Source organism: Notolabrus celidotus, chromosome 21 (assembly GCF_009762535.1).
Source record: "Notolabrus celidotus isolate fNotCel1 chromosome 21, fNotCel1.pri, whole genome shotgun sequence".
Taxonomy (NCBI): Eukaryota; Metazoa; Chordata; class Actinopteri; order Labriformes; family Labridae; genus Notolabrus; species Notolabrus celidotus.
In genome coordinates this window covers 27600696-27619026 of record NC_048292.1, presented here as the reverse complement: position 1 = coordinate 27619026, position 18331 = coordinate 27600696, and the positions used below count along the sequence as shown (strand labels likewise).

Below are 18331 nucleotides of genomic sequence, written 5' to 3'. Positions count from 1 at the left end.
CCCACGGTGAGGCAGCTTTTTATTATCACGGCCCACGCCTGTGGAACACCCTGCCTGAGGATCTGACGGCTGCCCAGAGCATAAATACTTTTAAAGGCAAACTCAAGACCTACCTTTTTAGTCTTGCTTTTAACTAAGTTTTATTTTTATTCTTAACAGTTTTATCTATTTATTTATTTATTTATTTATTATCTATTTCAAATTTAGTCAATTTTATTTTACTTTATTTTTTTATTTACTTATTTTTTTATTTTAAGTCTCACATCTTATTTTCTTTTAATGGTTTAATATTTTAGTCTTTATTATCTTAGAAATGTATTTTACTTTGGCTGGGATCTTTTTCTTAATTTATTCTATTTGAAGTTGTTTTTCTTGTACAGCACTTTGTGTTATAATGTCATTTTATGAAAAGCGCTTTATAAATAAAGTCTGATTGATTAATTGATAGTTGTCTTTTAGACAAGGTTTTCAATCCAGTCACAAAAGTCATCACAAATCCAGCCTCGGTGAAAGATCAGCGGCCTGAGTGGGTGGGGATGCTATGGTAATGAGGCACTGATTGGTTGCCTGAGGAGGGTTGGTGCAGACCAAACCCAGAGCTGAAAAATTTGCAGAAACGTGTGCCTACTGAATCATCAATCTGCTTGATTGTGGAGCTCTGCATTGATCGTAAGGTGAGGAGGGAAAGAGATCAGTAGGACACTTTATCTGCCTCTATTGGCCTCAGTCACATGTGAAAAATATTAAATAAAATTATTGATTGTGCTTTTCCTGACATTATACTTCCAACAACTTCCCAATGTAGGCTTTGAGTTGTTGCACTTTAAATTATGCATGCTTTTTGCTCTGAAATATGTTTTCATGTTAATTTTTATCATCTCCTTAATATTTCAGCTGTTGGGGTAGCAGCTGAAACATCACGTCTAAAATTGTCACATTTGCCACAAGAATAAGTATGAGCAGAACATTTGTTTCAGGGAATAAACAGGAGTGATTTTATTCAGATCTAACATGCAATAATGATGGGAAAGTGGCATCAAAAGTCTTACTTTGATACTCTGCATTGTTCCACCTTCTTGTTCTTCCTTCATTTTGCAAACCCAGTGGCGTGGATTTTAGTCAAAATGATGTGCTTGTTGATTTTCAATCAATCATCAGTCAATCAATCAATCAGAGCACCTCTCAGTATTTAGCTAGTTACAGCAGCAAGGACAAACTTCCTTTAACAGGCAGAAACCTTGAGCAGAACCAGACTCATGTTAGACAGCCATCTGCTTCGACCAAGTTGGGGTTGGAAAGAGGGATACACTATATTACCAAAAGTATTCGCTCACCCATCCAAATGATCAGAATCAGGTGTCCTAATCACTTGGCCTGGCCACAGGTGTATAAAATCAAGCACCTAGGCATGCAGACTGTTTTTACAAACATTTGTGAAAGAATGGGCCGCTCTCAGGAGCTCAGTGAATTCCAGCGTGGAACGGTCATAGGATGCCACCTGTGCAACAAATCCAGTCGTGAAATTTCCTCGCTCCTAAATATTCCACAGTCAACTGTCAGCTTTATTATAAGAAAATGGAAGAGTTTGGGAACAACAGCAACTCAGCCACGAAGTGGTAGGCCATGTAAACTGACGGAGAGGGGTCAGCGGATGCTGAGGCGCATAGTGCAAAGAGGTCGCCGACTTTCTGCACAATCAATTGCTACAGAGCTCCAAACTTCATGTAGCCTTCAGATTAGCCCAAGTACAGTACGCAGAGAGCTTCATGGAATGGGTTTCCATGGCCGAGCAGCTGCATCCAAGCCATACATCACCAAGTGCAATGCAAAGCATCGGATGCAGTGGTGTAAAGCACGCCGCCACTGTACCATAGAGCAGTGGAGACGCGTTCTCTGGAGTGATGAATCACGCTTTTCCATCTGGCAATCTGATGGACGAGTCTGGGTTTGGAGGTTGCCAGGAGAACGGTACATTTCGGACTGCATTGTGCCAAGTGTGAAATTTGGTGGAGGAGGAATTATGGTGTGGGGTTGTTTTTCAGGAGCTGGGCTTGGCCCCTTAGTTCCAGTCAAAGGAACTTTGAATGCCTCAGGATACCAAACCATTTTGGACAATTCCATGCTCCCAACCTTGTGGGAACAATTTGGAGTGGGCCCCTTCCTCTTCCAACATGACTGTGCACCAGTGCACACAGCAAGGTCCATAAAGACATGCATGACAGAGTCTGGTGTGGATGAACTTGACTGGCCTGAGTCCTGACCTGAACCCGCTAGAACACCTTTGGGATGAATTAGAGCGGAGACTGAGAGCCAGGCCTTCTCGACCAACATCAGTGTGTGACCTCACCAATGCGCTTTTGGAAGAATGGTCAAAAATTCCTATAAACACACTCCTCAACCTTGTGGACAGCCTTCCCAGAAGAGTTGAAGCTGTAATAGCTGCAAAAGGTGGACCGACATCATATTGAACCCTATGGGTTAGGAATGGGATGGCACTTAAGTTCATATGTGAGTCAAGGCAGGTGAGCGAATACTTTTGGTAATATAGTGTAGATGAGTTTGTAAAATATGACAATCTGCTGCTGACAGACACAAGCCTGAACAATCATGTTTGTGGTTGGTCATGTTGCTAACACCCCTGTGTTCATGTGAAGGGTTGCAAACCTGTTTACAACAGCATGTCTCTGAGTGGTGTGTTTAAGTGTATGCTGAGTGTTATTCCAACCTTCTACCTACTTCCTACTTTCTACTGCCTTTTGTGTGTAGTATTATGTAGGTGGCCCTCATCGTTGAAGCAGTCCAAAGTAAAGTGGTTGGCACAAACAACCATATTAGCACCAACAAAACAAAAAGCAACCGCTAAATGATTGTGTTTCTCTGGTGCTAGGACAGACTAAACTGTAGACATTTGAGTTGGTTTTTGCAACCAGCAACAAATCAGTTTGCATGTCTGGCTCTAACCTTAGACGCTAAGACGCTTGACTCCTCAAAACCAAAGTAAAACCACAGCAGCTCGGGAGGAAGTGATTCCCTGAGGAGTGGTAGTGGTTTTGCAAGCATACATCACCATGTTTCCCTTGTAGGTAGAGAACAGAAAGAATGCAGAGATGCTTCCACAAGGTCTCAAGGTTGCTTTGCTGGAGGATGACTGTTTATATGTATAGGCAGGCAAAGTGTGTTTTTCATTGTTTGGAACCTTCAGAGTAAATCCTTACGATTGTATTTAAACTTTCCTCAACGTTCAATCAATTAATTGCAGCAGGCCGTCTACGGCAGTGACTCACAGGAACCTTTGAGACAATTTTATTTTATTTATTTTATTTAACCTTTAATTAACCAGGTGAGTTAATTGAGAACCAATTCTCATTTGCAATAACGAACTGGGACAAGGGAGCTCGGGGACTCCAGAAAGGTCTATGGTTAGTAACTTACATGGAACAGGGTGAACTAAAGTAAGTGATGGGCAGAGAAAGGGGTGAGATAGGATCCCAGTGTGTAAGTTCCCTGGCAGTCTAAGCCTATAGCAGCATTATAGGAGCTGGTTGAAGCCTGAGCCAGCTCTAACTATAAGCTCTCTCAAAAAGGTAAGCTTCAATTATTTGTAGAGCTTTGGTATGGCTGTATTAGTGACTCTTGATGAGTCAGTGACATCTTGATGAGTCACATACCTGGATTCCAGTGTCTCTATTGTTTGTTGTTTCATGTTATACTGGATTGGGAGACGGTTTTGCCAAGTTCAGTGTTTGCTGGTTTTCCAGCCAAATTAATTTAGCATTTGAGGCTACTTATGCAATCACTGGATGGTGGCTAGTGAGATGAACCTTCATATCCATTGTATTTCTTGAGTATTGAATTTTCATGCTGTATTTCTTGATAAAATAATCCAAATGTGTGGACTCATTTAATACAAATGCAGACCATGCTTTCTTCCTTTATCACTTTCTTTCCCTGGTGCCTCCATGGGGAAGGCAGTCTCTCATCACTATTATCACTCTCTCTATCACTCTCTCTCTCTCTCTCTCTCTCTCTCTCTCTCTCTCTCTCTCTCTCTCTCTCTCTCTCTCTTACTCTCATCTATCCCTCTTCCCAACTCCTCTTCCCAACCAGTTTTTCCTTGTCACTCTATCTAAATACTGCAAAGTGTAATGCTCATGGTGGATTAAGATGAGATAGGATGGACATTGACAGTAAGAGGGGATCGTATCCTGTCTTTGTGTGGTCTTTGTTAATAATTTAACATAGAGTGGTCTAGACCTGCTCTGTTTGTAAAAGTGTCTTGAGATAATGTTTGTTGGGATTTGGCGCTATACAAATAAAGATTGATTGATTGATGTTTAGTTTATCAGCTTCAACTTCTTTGAGACCATCACCTCTGCCGTCATCGACAGAAAAAAAAAATCAAAAGCAACACCAAGTGGACTGAACAAGCGATTGGTTGTATTTCTCCAGTACCAAAGACTTTATGTTATATTATAAAGAATATTGATACCTGGCGACCATGAATCAGTGCAATATTATATTATAAAGTATTTTTTTCCCCAACTCAAGCTAGTGGTTATCAATACCACATTCATGTTTGACTATTGAACAGACAGCTGCTCATCACTTTAAAAAAACTGGAAAGAGAGAGGTACAGCTTGCCTTGGCTCTCTCTGAAGTCCACCTATCACCCAAAGCTCATGTATCAACACATCACATCCTTCTTGTTTTACCTGTTATTTTATTTTGCTGTTATATTTCTGCCCAGAAATTAAATTCTGGAGTTTAGCTAAGCTAAACTAAATTTAACAGCCTTTAATTGGAAAGACGTGAGAAGAGAAAGGCTGTATTCCAGACCTGCCAACACTCCCCATTTATTTTTAACTTATTCTCCCGTTGTACTCCTGAGTTGTTATTTCTCCCGATAATCTCCCTATATCACGTTGATGTCAATCAAATGAGTGTCCCTCAACTTATATGGGGGGTTGTGTGCTCATTCAATCTGATCTGAATCTTTAAACCTTAATTTAATTTGAATACTATATTTTTTTAATAGGCTCCTCTAATCTCTAACCATTTTTAAAGAAGTCCTCTACTTAAGCCTTATATTCAAACCCAAAAAACATCCCCCCCTCCTCTCCCTGTAGATGGTTTGATCCAAAAGACACTGCATGAGATGGTTTCTGACAGCAGGTAAACACAGACACTGAGCGACAGGTAGATCTGTGACACCGGTAGCTGAAGTGTTCATTAGACTTTAAATTGTTCTGAGTTCAACAAACTTCTGCACTGTTTAAAGATTTGATCCACCCCTCATTAAAGTGGGTTAGCCCTGTTCTTGCTAGCTAACTTAAGTTGTGACGTGCAATAACACAGCATCCTCTTTAAAGTTCATCAGGATAGTTCAGAGCTGTGTGAATCTGATGACAGAGAACTGACAGTGTCACTATCACAATATCACAGGTGAAGTTATTAAATCACTAAACTCTACCTGATAACCTCAGGTGGAGATGCAGAGGAAATCTCTTCCTTCTTTAAATAAAGAGCAGAAAGCAGCAGAGGCTGAGGATGCAGAGGTTACTGTAGGTCAGAGAACATTTAGCTGTAGGTAAAAAACAAGATTTAAAGGACCCAGATAAATGACTTTAAAAAGCACATAGAGATGTAGATTCATGTTACAGAGACTCCTTCATTGAAATAATACTATAATGGTATTAACATCAAAATATGGTGTCAACACAAACCCCTCTACCTGGAACATGTGTGTGTTAATCCTCACTGCAGTGGCTCACTCTACTCTCACTCTTCAACATGTTGATGTTTTTTGTCATATTTGTAAGACATGGATTTTTAAATGTTGTTTGTTTTCATTCTATATTTTACTTCAAACCCTGAAATTAAGAGACATTTAAAGTATTCAACTTATCTGTTTATTTTTATTTTTATTTTTTATTTTTTTTATTTTTATTATTATTACATCACATGCCTTTATTTGATACGACAGCTGAAGAGAGACAGGAAATGTGGGGAGCAGAGAGCTGGGGAAGACATGCAGGAAATGGTCAACCGGGCCGGGAATCGAACCGGCGACCCCTGCGACGAGGACTGTGTATGCGGGGCACTTAGACCGCTAGGCCACCAGCGCCCCACTTATCTGTTTATTAAATGTATTAATCTGCAGTTTGGGGTTATATATGGAAGGGGTTGCTGGGTATAGGCTTATTTTACGGTACTTCAGAAAATCTCCCTATTTTTCACAGTCCAATGTTGGCAGGTATGTGTATTCATGAAGCATGCAGTCCGAATGTGCCAAACTCATCTTTTTCTAGCATGGTGTTTATTCAACTCTCCTTTTCATGCAGAAGAATCACAAAGTTCCAAAGTCAAAACATGGCAATGAGCTCATAACTCCTTCAAAGGTTTAAATTGTGAACATTTTTAAAACGCCAGAATTCAAAACATCGCTGACTTTGAGTAACCTTGCATTCTGCAGCATCAGGGGTCTCAGTCTGATCATGCTGGGTGGATTTTTTTCAACTCTTTTAGTATTGAGAATGTTTTTTCAGTGAGGACACGCTGAGTTTGAAATTAATTCCTGCTGTTCCTTCACTTCTCTCTTCAGATGGCCCTGTGATCTGGCGGATGCTGACCTATCCCCCCACTCGGCGAGCCCTCGTGGTGGGCTGTGGCCTTCAGATGTTCCAGCAGCTTTCAGGAATCAACACGGTCATGTGAGTGAGCCAAACAAACAAACTTTTCCTCTAATGTCTATTATAGTTCTAGACTTTTGTCCTAGTAGGGCGACGGCCACAAACTTATGTCTAGAGTTCTGCAATGCTCCGTCTTTAGGGCATAATGGACCAAGGGAGGTTACTATTTGTATTTCTGTACTTTGCTTCAGTTAAAGATTCAAGATTCAAAGATTCAGAACTTACATTTGAGTCTGTTTAGTTTATTTCAGTACATTCAAAATGCTGGAAAACAACTACAAATCCTGAAATAGCAGCAATAATGCATTGCACTTTACTTTAACTACTTTTGTTAGAAAAAGAAATGAGACATGGTCGATGTGTGAACAAAATCTTTCAACATATTCCATTCAGGAAGTGATATTTTGTCTGTAATGCCATACACAGACAGATAATAGCACCTCCAAAAATGCAGCCCATTTATTCCTGTTTAATATGTCCAGCAACAAACTCAATTGAAGCTGAATTTTTTAAAAAGGTTTCTGCATTTAGATGCAGAATTAACCGTTGGGGTATACGGGTATGAGCAGGAGCCACAGAGATGGGACCCTGTTGCAAAAATCCTAACCTGGCACTTATTATCTTAGAGACTACAAGTTAAAGCTGGGGTTGGTAATCAGATTTAAATACACTTTTTGTTATACTAGTTAAAATGATCTTTATGTCCTGATGGTAGTCTCCTGCCTCTGCTTCCCCTGCCTCTATTTACTGCCCCTCTCGCTCGACCTCGGGCCTGTCCCCTCTGACCCGATGAGGTGCTTTGCTCAGGACTGTAGTCCGGATCAGAGTCTAAAAAGCTCTCACCACGGGGGCTCTGACAAGCAGAAGAATGAATGACATTTAGTAAGTCCTACAGAAAATGTAGATGTATTGTAGCGTCAGTCCGGACGCTGTAGGGATGACGAGCCGATTCGTGAACACGTTGAGCTTTACAAACCGGTCACTGTCGGCCGTGATCACGCCAACCAACAAAACAACAATCAATGTTTGAATGAATGAAGAACTTCTCCTCTTGTCTCTCCTCTCTCCCGCTCACACACTCTACACCTCTCCTGATGCCTTCACTGACTGTCAACACTGTAGGAATTAAGAACATCTACACTGAACATGTTTAACAAACAGTAGAGCTGTTACAGTATTATATGTATTATTTCATGTATATATATGTATATATATAGTTAGCAGGCAATTATGCTAATATATGCAAATATTGCTGGACAGGATCCAATACGAAAATGTCCATAGCCAACCGAATTAGCATGCTAATGGAAACTAGCGTTTAAGCCACATTGTTTACCAACATGATGCTAATGGAAACAGACGGTTTTACTTCAACTTGCGGTCTATGGTGTCAACAAGTGGAAGCAAAATGTGCCAGAACTCTTTTGAAAGAGGATTAATTTGAAAGAGGGATAGAGGATAGAGGAGAATGAGAGAGAGAGAGAGAGAGAGAGATGAAAGTGATGAGACGGATAGTGATGAGATGGATAGTAGTAGTTGTTGCCGCTGGAGTGTAGAATGTCCACAGCAGCTTTCCATCTACAGCAGCTACTCAGGGGAACCTGCGAGACTCAGGAACTCCAGAGAGGTCTATGGTTATTAGCTTTAGCTACTACTACTACTACGACTAGGGAGAGTTCAAGTAAGTGAGGGGGGAGGGGTGAGATACGATCTCAGTGTGCCTAGTCGTACTACTACGACTAAGGAGAGTTCAAGTAAGTGAGGGGGGAGGGGTGAGATACGATCTCAGTGTGCCAGTTCCCCTGGCAGTCTAAAGGCTGATTTATACTTCTGCGTCTCCCCTACACAGCAGGGGCTGACGTGGACATGAGCACCACATACTTGTGCGTCGATGTGTCCGTGTCACGCAGCAATTCTCCGCCTAAACACTCGAGGGCAGTGTGGTCTCTCTGATAGCCGGCCGCCTGCTTCCGGCCCCGCTACGATCTCTTTTTCTATTTCCACAGAGATTCAGAGCGTGTTATGTTAATCTACAGCTGATACATGTTGCTGTTTATCATACAGACATGATTACATGAAGAATAGAGAGGAGGAGATCAAATACACGGCTGATGTGCGGCCGATGTCCGGGATCCCAGAAGTGCTGTAAATGTGGGAAATACAATGCCGCAGAGCGGACCAATCACAGAGCTTGTGGTCCACATCGATTCTACGGGTAGTTACACTTTGGAGGAGGTGCACGTCAGCTACGTGTGTAGGCCTCTGCGTAGGTACGGGAGCTATGCGGATCCCCAGCGTAGGCTACACCGTCGATTCGACGCAGAAGTATAAATCAGACTGTAGCCTATAGCAGCATAACTAAAGGCTGATTTATACTTCTGCGTCGAATCGACGGCGTAACCTACGCCGTAGGTCCGTGTAGCTCCCGTACCTACGCAGAGGCCTACGCACGTAGCTGACGTGCACCTCCTCCAAAATGTAACTACGCGTAGAGTCGACGCGGACCGCAAGCTCTGTGATTGGTCCGCTCGACGGCTTTGTCTTTCCCGCATTTACAGCACTTCCGGGATCCCGGACATCGGCCACACATCGGCCGTGTATTTCATCTCCTCCACTCTATTCTTCATGTAATCATGTCTGTATGATAAACAGCAACATGTATCAGCTGTAGATTAACAGAACACGCTCTGAATCTCTGTGGAAAAGGAAACAGAGATCGTAGCGGGACCGGAAGCAGGCGACCGGCTATCAGAGAGACCGCACTGCCCTCAGGCGTTTCGGCGGAGAATTGCTGCGCGACACAGACACACCGACGCACAAGTATGAGGGGCTCATGTCCGCGTCAGCCACTGCTGCGTAGGGCGACGCAGAAGTATAAATCAGCCTTAAGAGCTGGTCCAAGCCTGATCCAGCTCTAACTATAAGCTTTATCAAAAAGGAAAGTTTCATATCAGTTTAGTTCTCTTTGTATTTGGAGCCTGTCATGACTTTTAATGACTCATTTGTTGGCCATGGACACCAAACTGTCTACGTCTGCAGTGGTGTTTTTGCTAATTTTGTTCCTGTGTGTGTCCGGAGATCCTGCGTGTATCAATGGTAACATTGTTTACATATGAGATCAGCTGTTAGCAGCCCGTAGCATGTTGATGCTAAACGATACTAGGCCCCATGTTCCCTGCGAGCTGAGGAGAAGGAGGCAAGGACGACATGCTGGTATTGAGGTGCAAGCTAAGAAAAGACGACATCGACCTGTCCGTCCACCCACCGTTATGGGGAATGTAAGATCTATCTATGATAAGGTGGACGAGCTAACCCAGCACCAGAGGGAATACTGGCAGAGGAGCATCATGCTAACAGAGCTAACACCGGACACGAATGCCACAGATTAAACCTGCTGTGGGCGGACAGGATACAGGAGAGCAGGACTGAACACACTGGTGAAGAAGGCCAGCTCAGTCCTGGACCCTGTGGAGGTGGTGGCTGACAGGAGGATTATGGCCAAGCTGTCGTCTCTGATGAACATTTCTTTTTTAGATATATATTCTGATAGATTAGATATATATTGACATAGAGTGGTCTAGACCTGCTCTGTTTGTAAAAGAGTCTTGAGATAACGTTTGTTGGGATTTGGCTAATACAAATAAAGATTGATTGATTGATTGATTGATTGATTGATTGATTGATTGATTGATTGATTGATTGATTGATTGATTTGATTGATTGATTGATTGAAAGTTTTAAGTCTACTCTTAAAAGTAGAGAGGGTGTCTGCCTCCCGGACCCTGACTGGTAGATGATTCCAAAGGAGAGGGGCCTGATAACTGAAGGTTCTACCCATACTACTTTTAGAGACTTCGGTACAACATCAATTAAATATAAAACATTGACAACATTATTCAAAAATCATATAATTGGATATATTAAGTTAAAACATCTTTTTCACTAACTGAACACTTCGGCCTTCTTCTTTTGAAGTTACACAGGAGTCATTGAGGGTTCCTGACTCTGTTAGTTTTATGGCCTGGACCACTCATTATTGCACCGCCTGCAGCTGGTACAAAACGCTGCTGCCCGTCTCCTCACTGGAAAACGTAAGCGTGACCACATATCCCCTGTCCCAGCTTCGCTGCACTGGCTCCCGGTTGCTTTTAGAATAGATTTTAAAATTTTACTGTTTGTTTTTAAAACTCTTAATGGCCTGGCCCCCCAGTACCTGACCGAGCTTCTCCAATATCATGTCCCTGCCAGGACATTGAGAGCATCTGGTCAGTTGCTACTGGTCAATCCCAAAACCAGGCTTAAAACCAAAGGTGAGCGAGCCTTTGTGGCGGCTGCCCCTCGGCTCTGGAACAACCTGCCCCAACAGATCCGCTCTGCAGGATCAATCGAGATTTTTAAATCCTCTCTTAAGACACACCTCTTCTCCCTGGCTTTTAATCAACATTGAGTGGACATCTGGCAAAATCTTAATTAAATTTTAATTTATTTCATTCTATCTTATTTTATTATACATTTGCACTGTTTACGTATTCTAGTATTGTATTTTAGTATTGTATTGTATGCTGTGTTTGTCATTTGTGCTGTTTTTGTCCTGTACAGCACTTTGGTCAACTCCGGTTGTTTTAAACGTGCTCTATAAATAAAGTTTGAGTTGAGTTGAGTTAATGTAACCATAGCTCAAACTGGAGAGTCTTGGATCATATTAGCACTGAAACGGAAAGTTCAGGTGTGTCCTTTATTTCTTTCACTCTTAAGGTTAATCAGAACAACAATGATACATGACACTGAATGTTTGCCTCACCGGCTTACCCTTACAAAGTATGATGGATTCTGACAGATGTATTTGGTTTAGCAGCACAGTATTAAATCACAAAACATTTCTTTCATCTTCTCTGTCGCACATCACACACTCAGGACCGACCCTCCACATTGCATTACTGCTCACTTGCCTGTGAAGAGACGGACCACCTTTCTTCTTTTATTCTTTTTATCTCACCATCTGAGGAGATTGTGTCATCTGTCTTTGTCTCACTTCCCCTTTGAGATGAACTATATTACAAGCTCTGTAAACAATCTGGGGATATGTGCTGTTGCTTAGCAACTGTTGGAGGTGAGAGCAATAGGATAAGCGTGTGCTAGTACGATGGTGTGTGTGTGTGTGTCTGTGTGTGTGTGCGTACGTGTGCGTGCGTGCATGTGCGTTTTTAATTGGCTGAGAGTGACTTTGGACTTAAAGGCTGCACACGTGTGCCTTTGTGGCGTGTGTGATGTGTTGCCTCACATGAATATTTGTGAGTCTCCAGGAAAGTATGTGACAGCAGGTTTGGAGATGTGTATGCTTGATTTAATGTTAAATGGACAGAGAGATGAGGGGAAAGGGTGAGAATGCAAAGACTTTCAGCAGTTAACACCTGTGGCACACTGGATCTGTTTTGAATTTCTCCCAGTTTCTCTCTCTTACTGAATGTCTCTCTATTGACTTTGTGCCACTCGTTGTATATTTATTCCCATTTCCCAGTCCCTGACAGCCTGAACAGCAGAGGAGAAAAATTAAATTGGTTGTGGCTGTGTCTCTTTCCATCCCTCTGTCTCTCAGACTGGTGTGTTTGCCAGTCTTTGTGAATAGGTCTTCCTTCTCACTTATCTCTGTCAGCAGTGACCCATTTACACAGAGCATTAGGAAATAGTCGATCACGATGGTGCTGTTATGTTTACACCTGGCATTGAAATGTGTCTGCTGTTCACAAATTGTATCTGTTTAACCTTTCATTCAGAAAATACTCATGGTGGCTTCCTTTGGTGATAATCACATCCTTCAAAATTGACATTAAGGCCTCATCCTGCTGCCAATCGATTTCTGACACTGTTGTCCCAGTTGGAGCCAGTCTGGTTCTATTTACAATTTCCTGGTTGTAAACTTTTCATTTATATCTTAGAAATATATCAGGAGCCAGAGTCAATGTATTATATAACTGTAAGACTATAAATCAATCAATCTTTATTGGTATAGAGCCAAATCACAACAAACGTTATCTCAAGACGCTTTTACAATCATGGAAGGTCTAGTCTGGCTTCGGGACCCACCATCACCCCTTAGTGATAAGCCGCAACATTAATCAAGGAACATTTTTAATTTTATCAAATTTATTTAAAAAAAGATGGTGCAGTTTGAAGCTGAGATACAGAATATCAGATAATGCCAACACACAAAATGAACAAGTGTACCAAAAACGACCAGCAGGTGTTGATGCTAGAAGGAGAAATATTCCCTTTTACATTATTTTAGCTGCATTTTAATGTAAATCAAAAAGTACTTATAAGGGACACAAGGTTTCAAGAATTTTATGCACAAACATTAACCGGTCCAACTAGTGAGAACTAGTTTCAAAGAGATTCAAAAATATGTAGCTTTGGCTTAACATAACAACATGTTATAAGGCAAGGCAAGGCAAGGCAGCTTTATTTGTATAGCGCATTTCATACACGAGGGCAACTCAATGTGCTTTACATTAAAACATTAAAAGCATTGGAGACATTCAGACAAGCATAAAAGAACACAATTAAAATGACAAATATAATTAAACAGAAAAGAAAGGGAAAATTAGAAATATATCAAAGTACATTTGCATTTAAAGTTAGTTAAAATAAGCTAAGATAGGAAGGCAGTATCAAATAAAAAGGTCTTAATCTTTGATTTTAAAGAGGTGACAGTTGGAGCAGACCTACAGCTTTCAGGGAGTGTGTTCCAGATATGTGGTGCATAATGACTAAACGCTGCTTCACCATGTTTCATTCTGACTCTAGGGACTGAAAGCAGACCAGTACCTGATGACCTCAGAGGTCGAGGTGGTTCATAAAGTAGTAGCAGATCAGCAATGTATTTTGGGCCTAAACCATTCAGTGCTTTATAAACCATCAGCAGGATTTTAAAGTCTATTCTCTGACAGACAGGAAGTCAGTGTAGGGATCTAAGAACTGGAGTAATGTGGTCTAATTTTTTGGTCCTTGTTAGGACTCGAGCAGCAGCATTCTGTATGAGCTGCAGTCGTCTGATGGACTTTTTAGGGAGTCCTGTAAAGACCCCGTTCCAGTAGTCTAGTCTGCTAAAAATAAATGCATGGATGAGTTTTTCTGCATCCTGCTGAGACATAAGTCCTTTAATCCTTGATATATTCTTAAAGCTGCAGTGAGGAACTTTTAGCTTGTGTCGATTCTGGCGCCCCCTTGTGGACAAAGTGATACCTCTTATCTCTTGTCCTGTACATGCAAAATAAGTGTCTTCAGACAATAACCTCATCCTGTTGTCTTTTAACATTTAGACTTATCTTACAATGTGATTATTTGCAATGAAAACAGCCAAAAAAGGGTGTTTCTAAAGCAAGATGTTAATCACCTACCCCCTCAGAGCAGTTTTAGACATTAAAATGACAACAGAGAAGGTATCAGTGTTGCTGTAGATGGTCTTTTTTGCTTTTGAGGGTCATAAAGAGGCATCAGTATCAGTTTCAGCCTGTTTCTCAGTCAGTTAAAAACTCCTCATAGTGCCTTTAAGGTGATAGTAGGCTGACTTTGTTATTGTCTTAATGTGGCTGCTGAAATTAAGGTCTGAGTCTAAGACTACACCAAGGTTTCTGGCTTGGTTTGAACATTTCATTGTTGCAGATATGAGCTGAGCAGTAACCTTTAACCTTTCTTCCTCCAAAAACCATCATTACAGTTTTTTCTTTGTTTAACTGAAGAAAGTTCTGGCTCGTCCAGTCATTGATTTGTTCAATGCATTTACTCAGTGTTTGTATGGGACTATAATCCCCTGGTGATATGGTGATGTAAATGTGTGTGTCATCTGCATAGCTATGGTATTTTATTTCTTATTATCTGACCTAAGGGGAGCATGTAGATGTTGAATAGCAGAGGCCCCAGAATGGATCCCTGAGGTACTCCACATAGGATTTTCATCCGCTCAGATGTGTATTTACCTTCAGACACAAAATAGTCCTGGTCATTTAAACAGGACTTAAGCCAATTTAGTACTGCACCATATAACAAAAGTGATGTTATTAAAATTATTGGTAACACTTTATATTAACTACACACTTTTATGCATTAATTAAGCATTAATTAATACTTAACTCATCACCTGTAAAGCATTGTTCATACATTAATACTCATTTATATATCATGTACAAACACAGTTATAAATGTTTTATTATTCATGAATATGACTCTCTATAATGTGTTAACTAACTCTTTGTTCATACTTTATAAATGATGGATTCACCAAATACAAATGAGCTATTATGGTCATTATAAAGCAGTTATAAACACATTTACAGGTTATGATTCTAACATTTAGTAAGGGTTAGTGAACACCTTATTACATAGCAAATTATGATTAATTAAGGTAGTAACAAAGGACTTATAAGCTGCTTGTTCATGGTTTTGTGAGCTGATCTAAAGTGAGGACTTTTATATGCTTTACAAAGAATTCATTAATGAGATTTAAGACCAGCAGCACCTTAAAACACAGAATCCAAGTTATTGTTCAGTTTTGCAGCTGCATTTTAACTTGTGTTTACAAATTGTTTCATACAGCCAGCGTTTAAATGTTACTGTGTCTTTTTATATATTTGATATGTCATATTTTATTTGAGTTTTTCCACTGTGAGCACTTTAAGTTTGAGAGTATTTCTTTTTCAGTTGCAGAGTATTTTAAGTTCATATGAAGAGTTTATACAGAGGTTGTTTCCTTTTAATAAATTCAAGTTTAAGTCCATGTGTTGTGTCTGCTTCCTTATTCTGTTGAATCAATATCTGTGACTTCTGTGTTTTAAGGTGATGCTGGTCTTAAATCTCATTAATGAATTCTTTGTAAAGCATAACAAGTCCTCACTTTAGATCAGCTCACAAAACCATGAACAAGCAGCTTATAAGTCCTTTGTGACTACCTTAATTAATCATAATTTGCTATGTAATAAGGTGTTCACTAAACCTTACTAAATGTTAGAATCATAACCTGTAAATGTGTTTATAACTGCTTTATAATGACCATAATAGCTCATTTGTAATTGGTGAATCCATCATTTATAAAGTATGAACAAAGAGTTAGTTAACACATTATAGAGAGTCATATTCATGAATGATAAAACATTTATAGCTGTGTTTGTACATGATATATAAATGAGTATTAATGTATGAACAATGCTTCACAGATGATGAGTTAAGTATTAATTGATGCTTAATTAATGCTTAAAAGTGTGTAGTTAATATAAAGTGTTACCAAATTATTCAGTCACTTCACGATCATGAGGCTAAAATAACAATCAGAACATTTCAGTAACAGCTATTTTTAACAGACTCAGTTGGTGTTTATATTAAAAATATATGAAATGAAAAAGTTAAACTGCTGAGAAATATTTTCAAAAAGATGTATGTTTGTTTAGCTGAGAATGACCACCAACACTGTTTTAATCAACAAACTCAAAATAAATTAAACAAAAAGTGGAATTCAAAAAGATTCAAGTACACAAGATTAAGTCCTAACATTAACTTTACATTGTGCTAGGAAGATAATCAAGCAGCAAATACTTTCTTCACCTGAGTTTGAAGGAGTTAATGGGAGAACTGGGGATGGTTCTTGCTCCTGACAAGAGTTTCAAAGTCTGGAGTTCAGAATCAGAATCAGAAATACTTTATTTATCCCTTGAAATTCAGTAATGTGGTGTGTCAGTTGGTTGACAGAGCAATGTCCAGTCTCCTGTGTTAGTTTTTTCAGCTGAACCAGAGCTGAGAAGCCACACTCACAAAGATAGGTAGTGCTGAATGGAGGGAGGATTTTTATTGCTTGAGTGGCAAGGCAAGGACACTCGCTCATCACAGTGCTGCACCAGAACAGGGAGAAGCTTACCTCTGTGAATTTCTTTTTTCAGCGTGCGGTCACATGACAGCTCCAATAGATGACTCTCCTCGTTGCTTGGCAACGTGATGCTTACCACGTTGACTCCAAAGGGGTCACTGATCCAATCGTTATCGCTCTGTTTCTTGGGAAAGTACTCATGAAACCGCTCCAGATGTTTATTCAGATGTGATGTGATCGTTGTCTCCGTATCATTGTTTCTTGCCTTGTTGTTGCTGTCCCTCATGACAGGCATTGGAGAACATGTCGAGTCGGTTTTTAGAAACATGACATGCCCACACGGAGATTTTTCTTTTGAAAGCATGGATTTTATCATTTTGCTCAAAAATGATGTGCATCCTGCCCTGCATAGACACATTTAATGTGTTTAATTGTTCAAACACATCAGCCAGGTAAGCAATGTGTGCGCCCCACACACTGTTGATAAAGAGGTCTGCGAGAGGCCAATTGTTCTGAGCAAGAAAGGCTGCGGTTTCAGCACATAGTTCATAAAAACAGGACAATACCTTTCCCCTCGAAAGCCAGAGTACCTCGGCATGGTACACCACCTCTACATGGTCACTACCAAGATCTTAGCACAGTTTTTTTAGCAACACATGTTGCATGAAGCACTGGTACCATATCCTTTGCTGCCAGGGCCTCCCAATATCCGTTGTGATGCCGTCACACATGTCCCAGCTTAAGAACTGAACTCAAATATAAGTCCACGGAGCTGAAAATGTCCTCTGCAGTCGTAGTAGTGGGGAGCTCTCTTGTGCAGAGAAATTATTTCTGCAAGTCCCCGTCCCACACGTGTCTCACGTAAACATGTAAAACTGCTTTGTTTGTTATGTCTGTAGACTCCATTTGCAACACAAAATGACCACTTGCCTTAATGCAAGCTGTGGTCTGTTGTCTGATGTCATCCGACATGTCTGCTTCCTTATAGTTTCATTTAGCAGAGGTATAGTTTTCAGTTTATCCACTGCGGATTGATCCAACACCTGTCTGGCCATGTCCATGGCTGCAGGTAAGATAAGGTCCTCTGCGATGCTGTGGGGCTTCTTTAAAGCTGCTGTTGGTAGGAATGATGTAAAAAACGTTACTTTTTTTCTGCTGGGTTTGAAGTAAAGGTCATAATGCCCATCAGTACTCATCGGTAAGTGGAGTAATTTGAGACCATTGTGAAATCTCTGTGTTTTCCAATGCCTTTGTGTCAAGCAATGTTATTATTCCCTCGTTCCCGTTATGACGGACTAATCAGAGCTAATCTCCAATCCTCTGTCCTGATTGGTTAAGTGGCAGCCCCTACTACGTCCTCTTATTGGTTATGAGTCCGGCACAATCATGACTGCACACGGCGATCTGTGTTGGGGGGCTAAGAGGAAATCTGGTTGGGAGGGATAGTGTTGACATTCAAAGTCCCTCTCTCTGGACAGATGTTTACTCTGTGACTACCAACAGCAGCTTTAACTTCACAATAGGATGTGCCACCTGGAAAGATGCAAGGAGTGCCTGTTCTTGCTTCGAGCACGAAGAAGTAAGACATTTTTGTGATGTCCTCAAAGTCTTGCAGTCATCTTAGAAAATATTCGACAGGTTTATCTTTGAGAGAAGAGTGTTTTTGTCTTTGAATTATCGCCACCTAATGTTCTGGAGTGTGAATAGATGGCACTCCGCTGAAAAAATACCCTTCTTTTTGTTTGTTTTTTACAATATATTTATTGATTTTTTACAATTATGACAGAGT

The 18331-nt window shown here is 40.6% G+C and overlaps 1 protein-coding gene across 1 annotated transcript in view; it reads left to right on the top strand.

Moving 5' to 3' along the window:
- Window positions 1-18331, top strand: part of LOC117805454 (proton myo-inositol cotransporter-like) — a 158126-nt gene that overhangs the window by 71232 nt on the left and 68563 nt on the right. The window contains exon 4 of the mRNA XM_034674185.1: window positions 6602-6710. Within this exon, the coding sequence (XP_034530076.1) occupies window positions 6602-6710 (109 nt within the window). The remainder of the gene's footprint in view (window positions 1-6601; window positions 6711-18331) is intronic.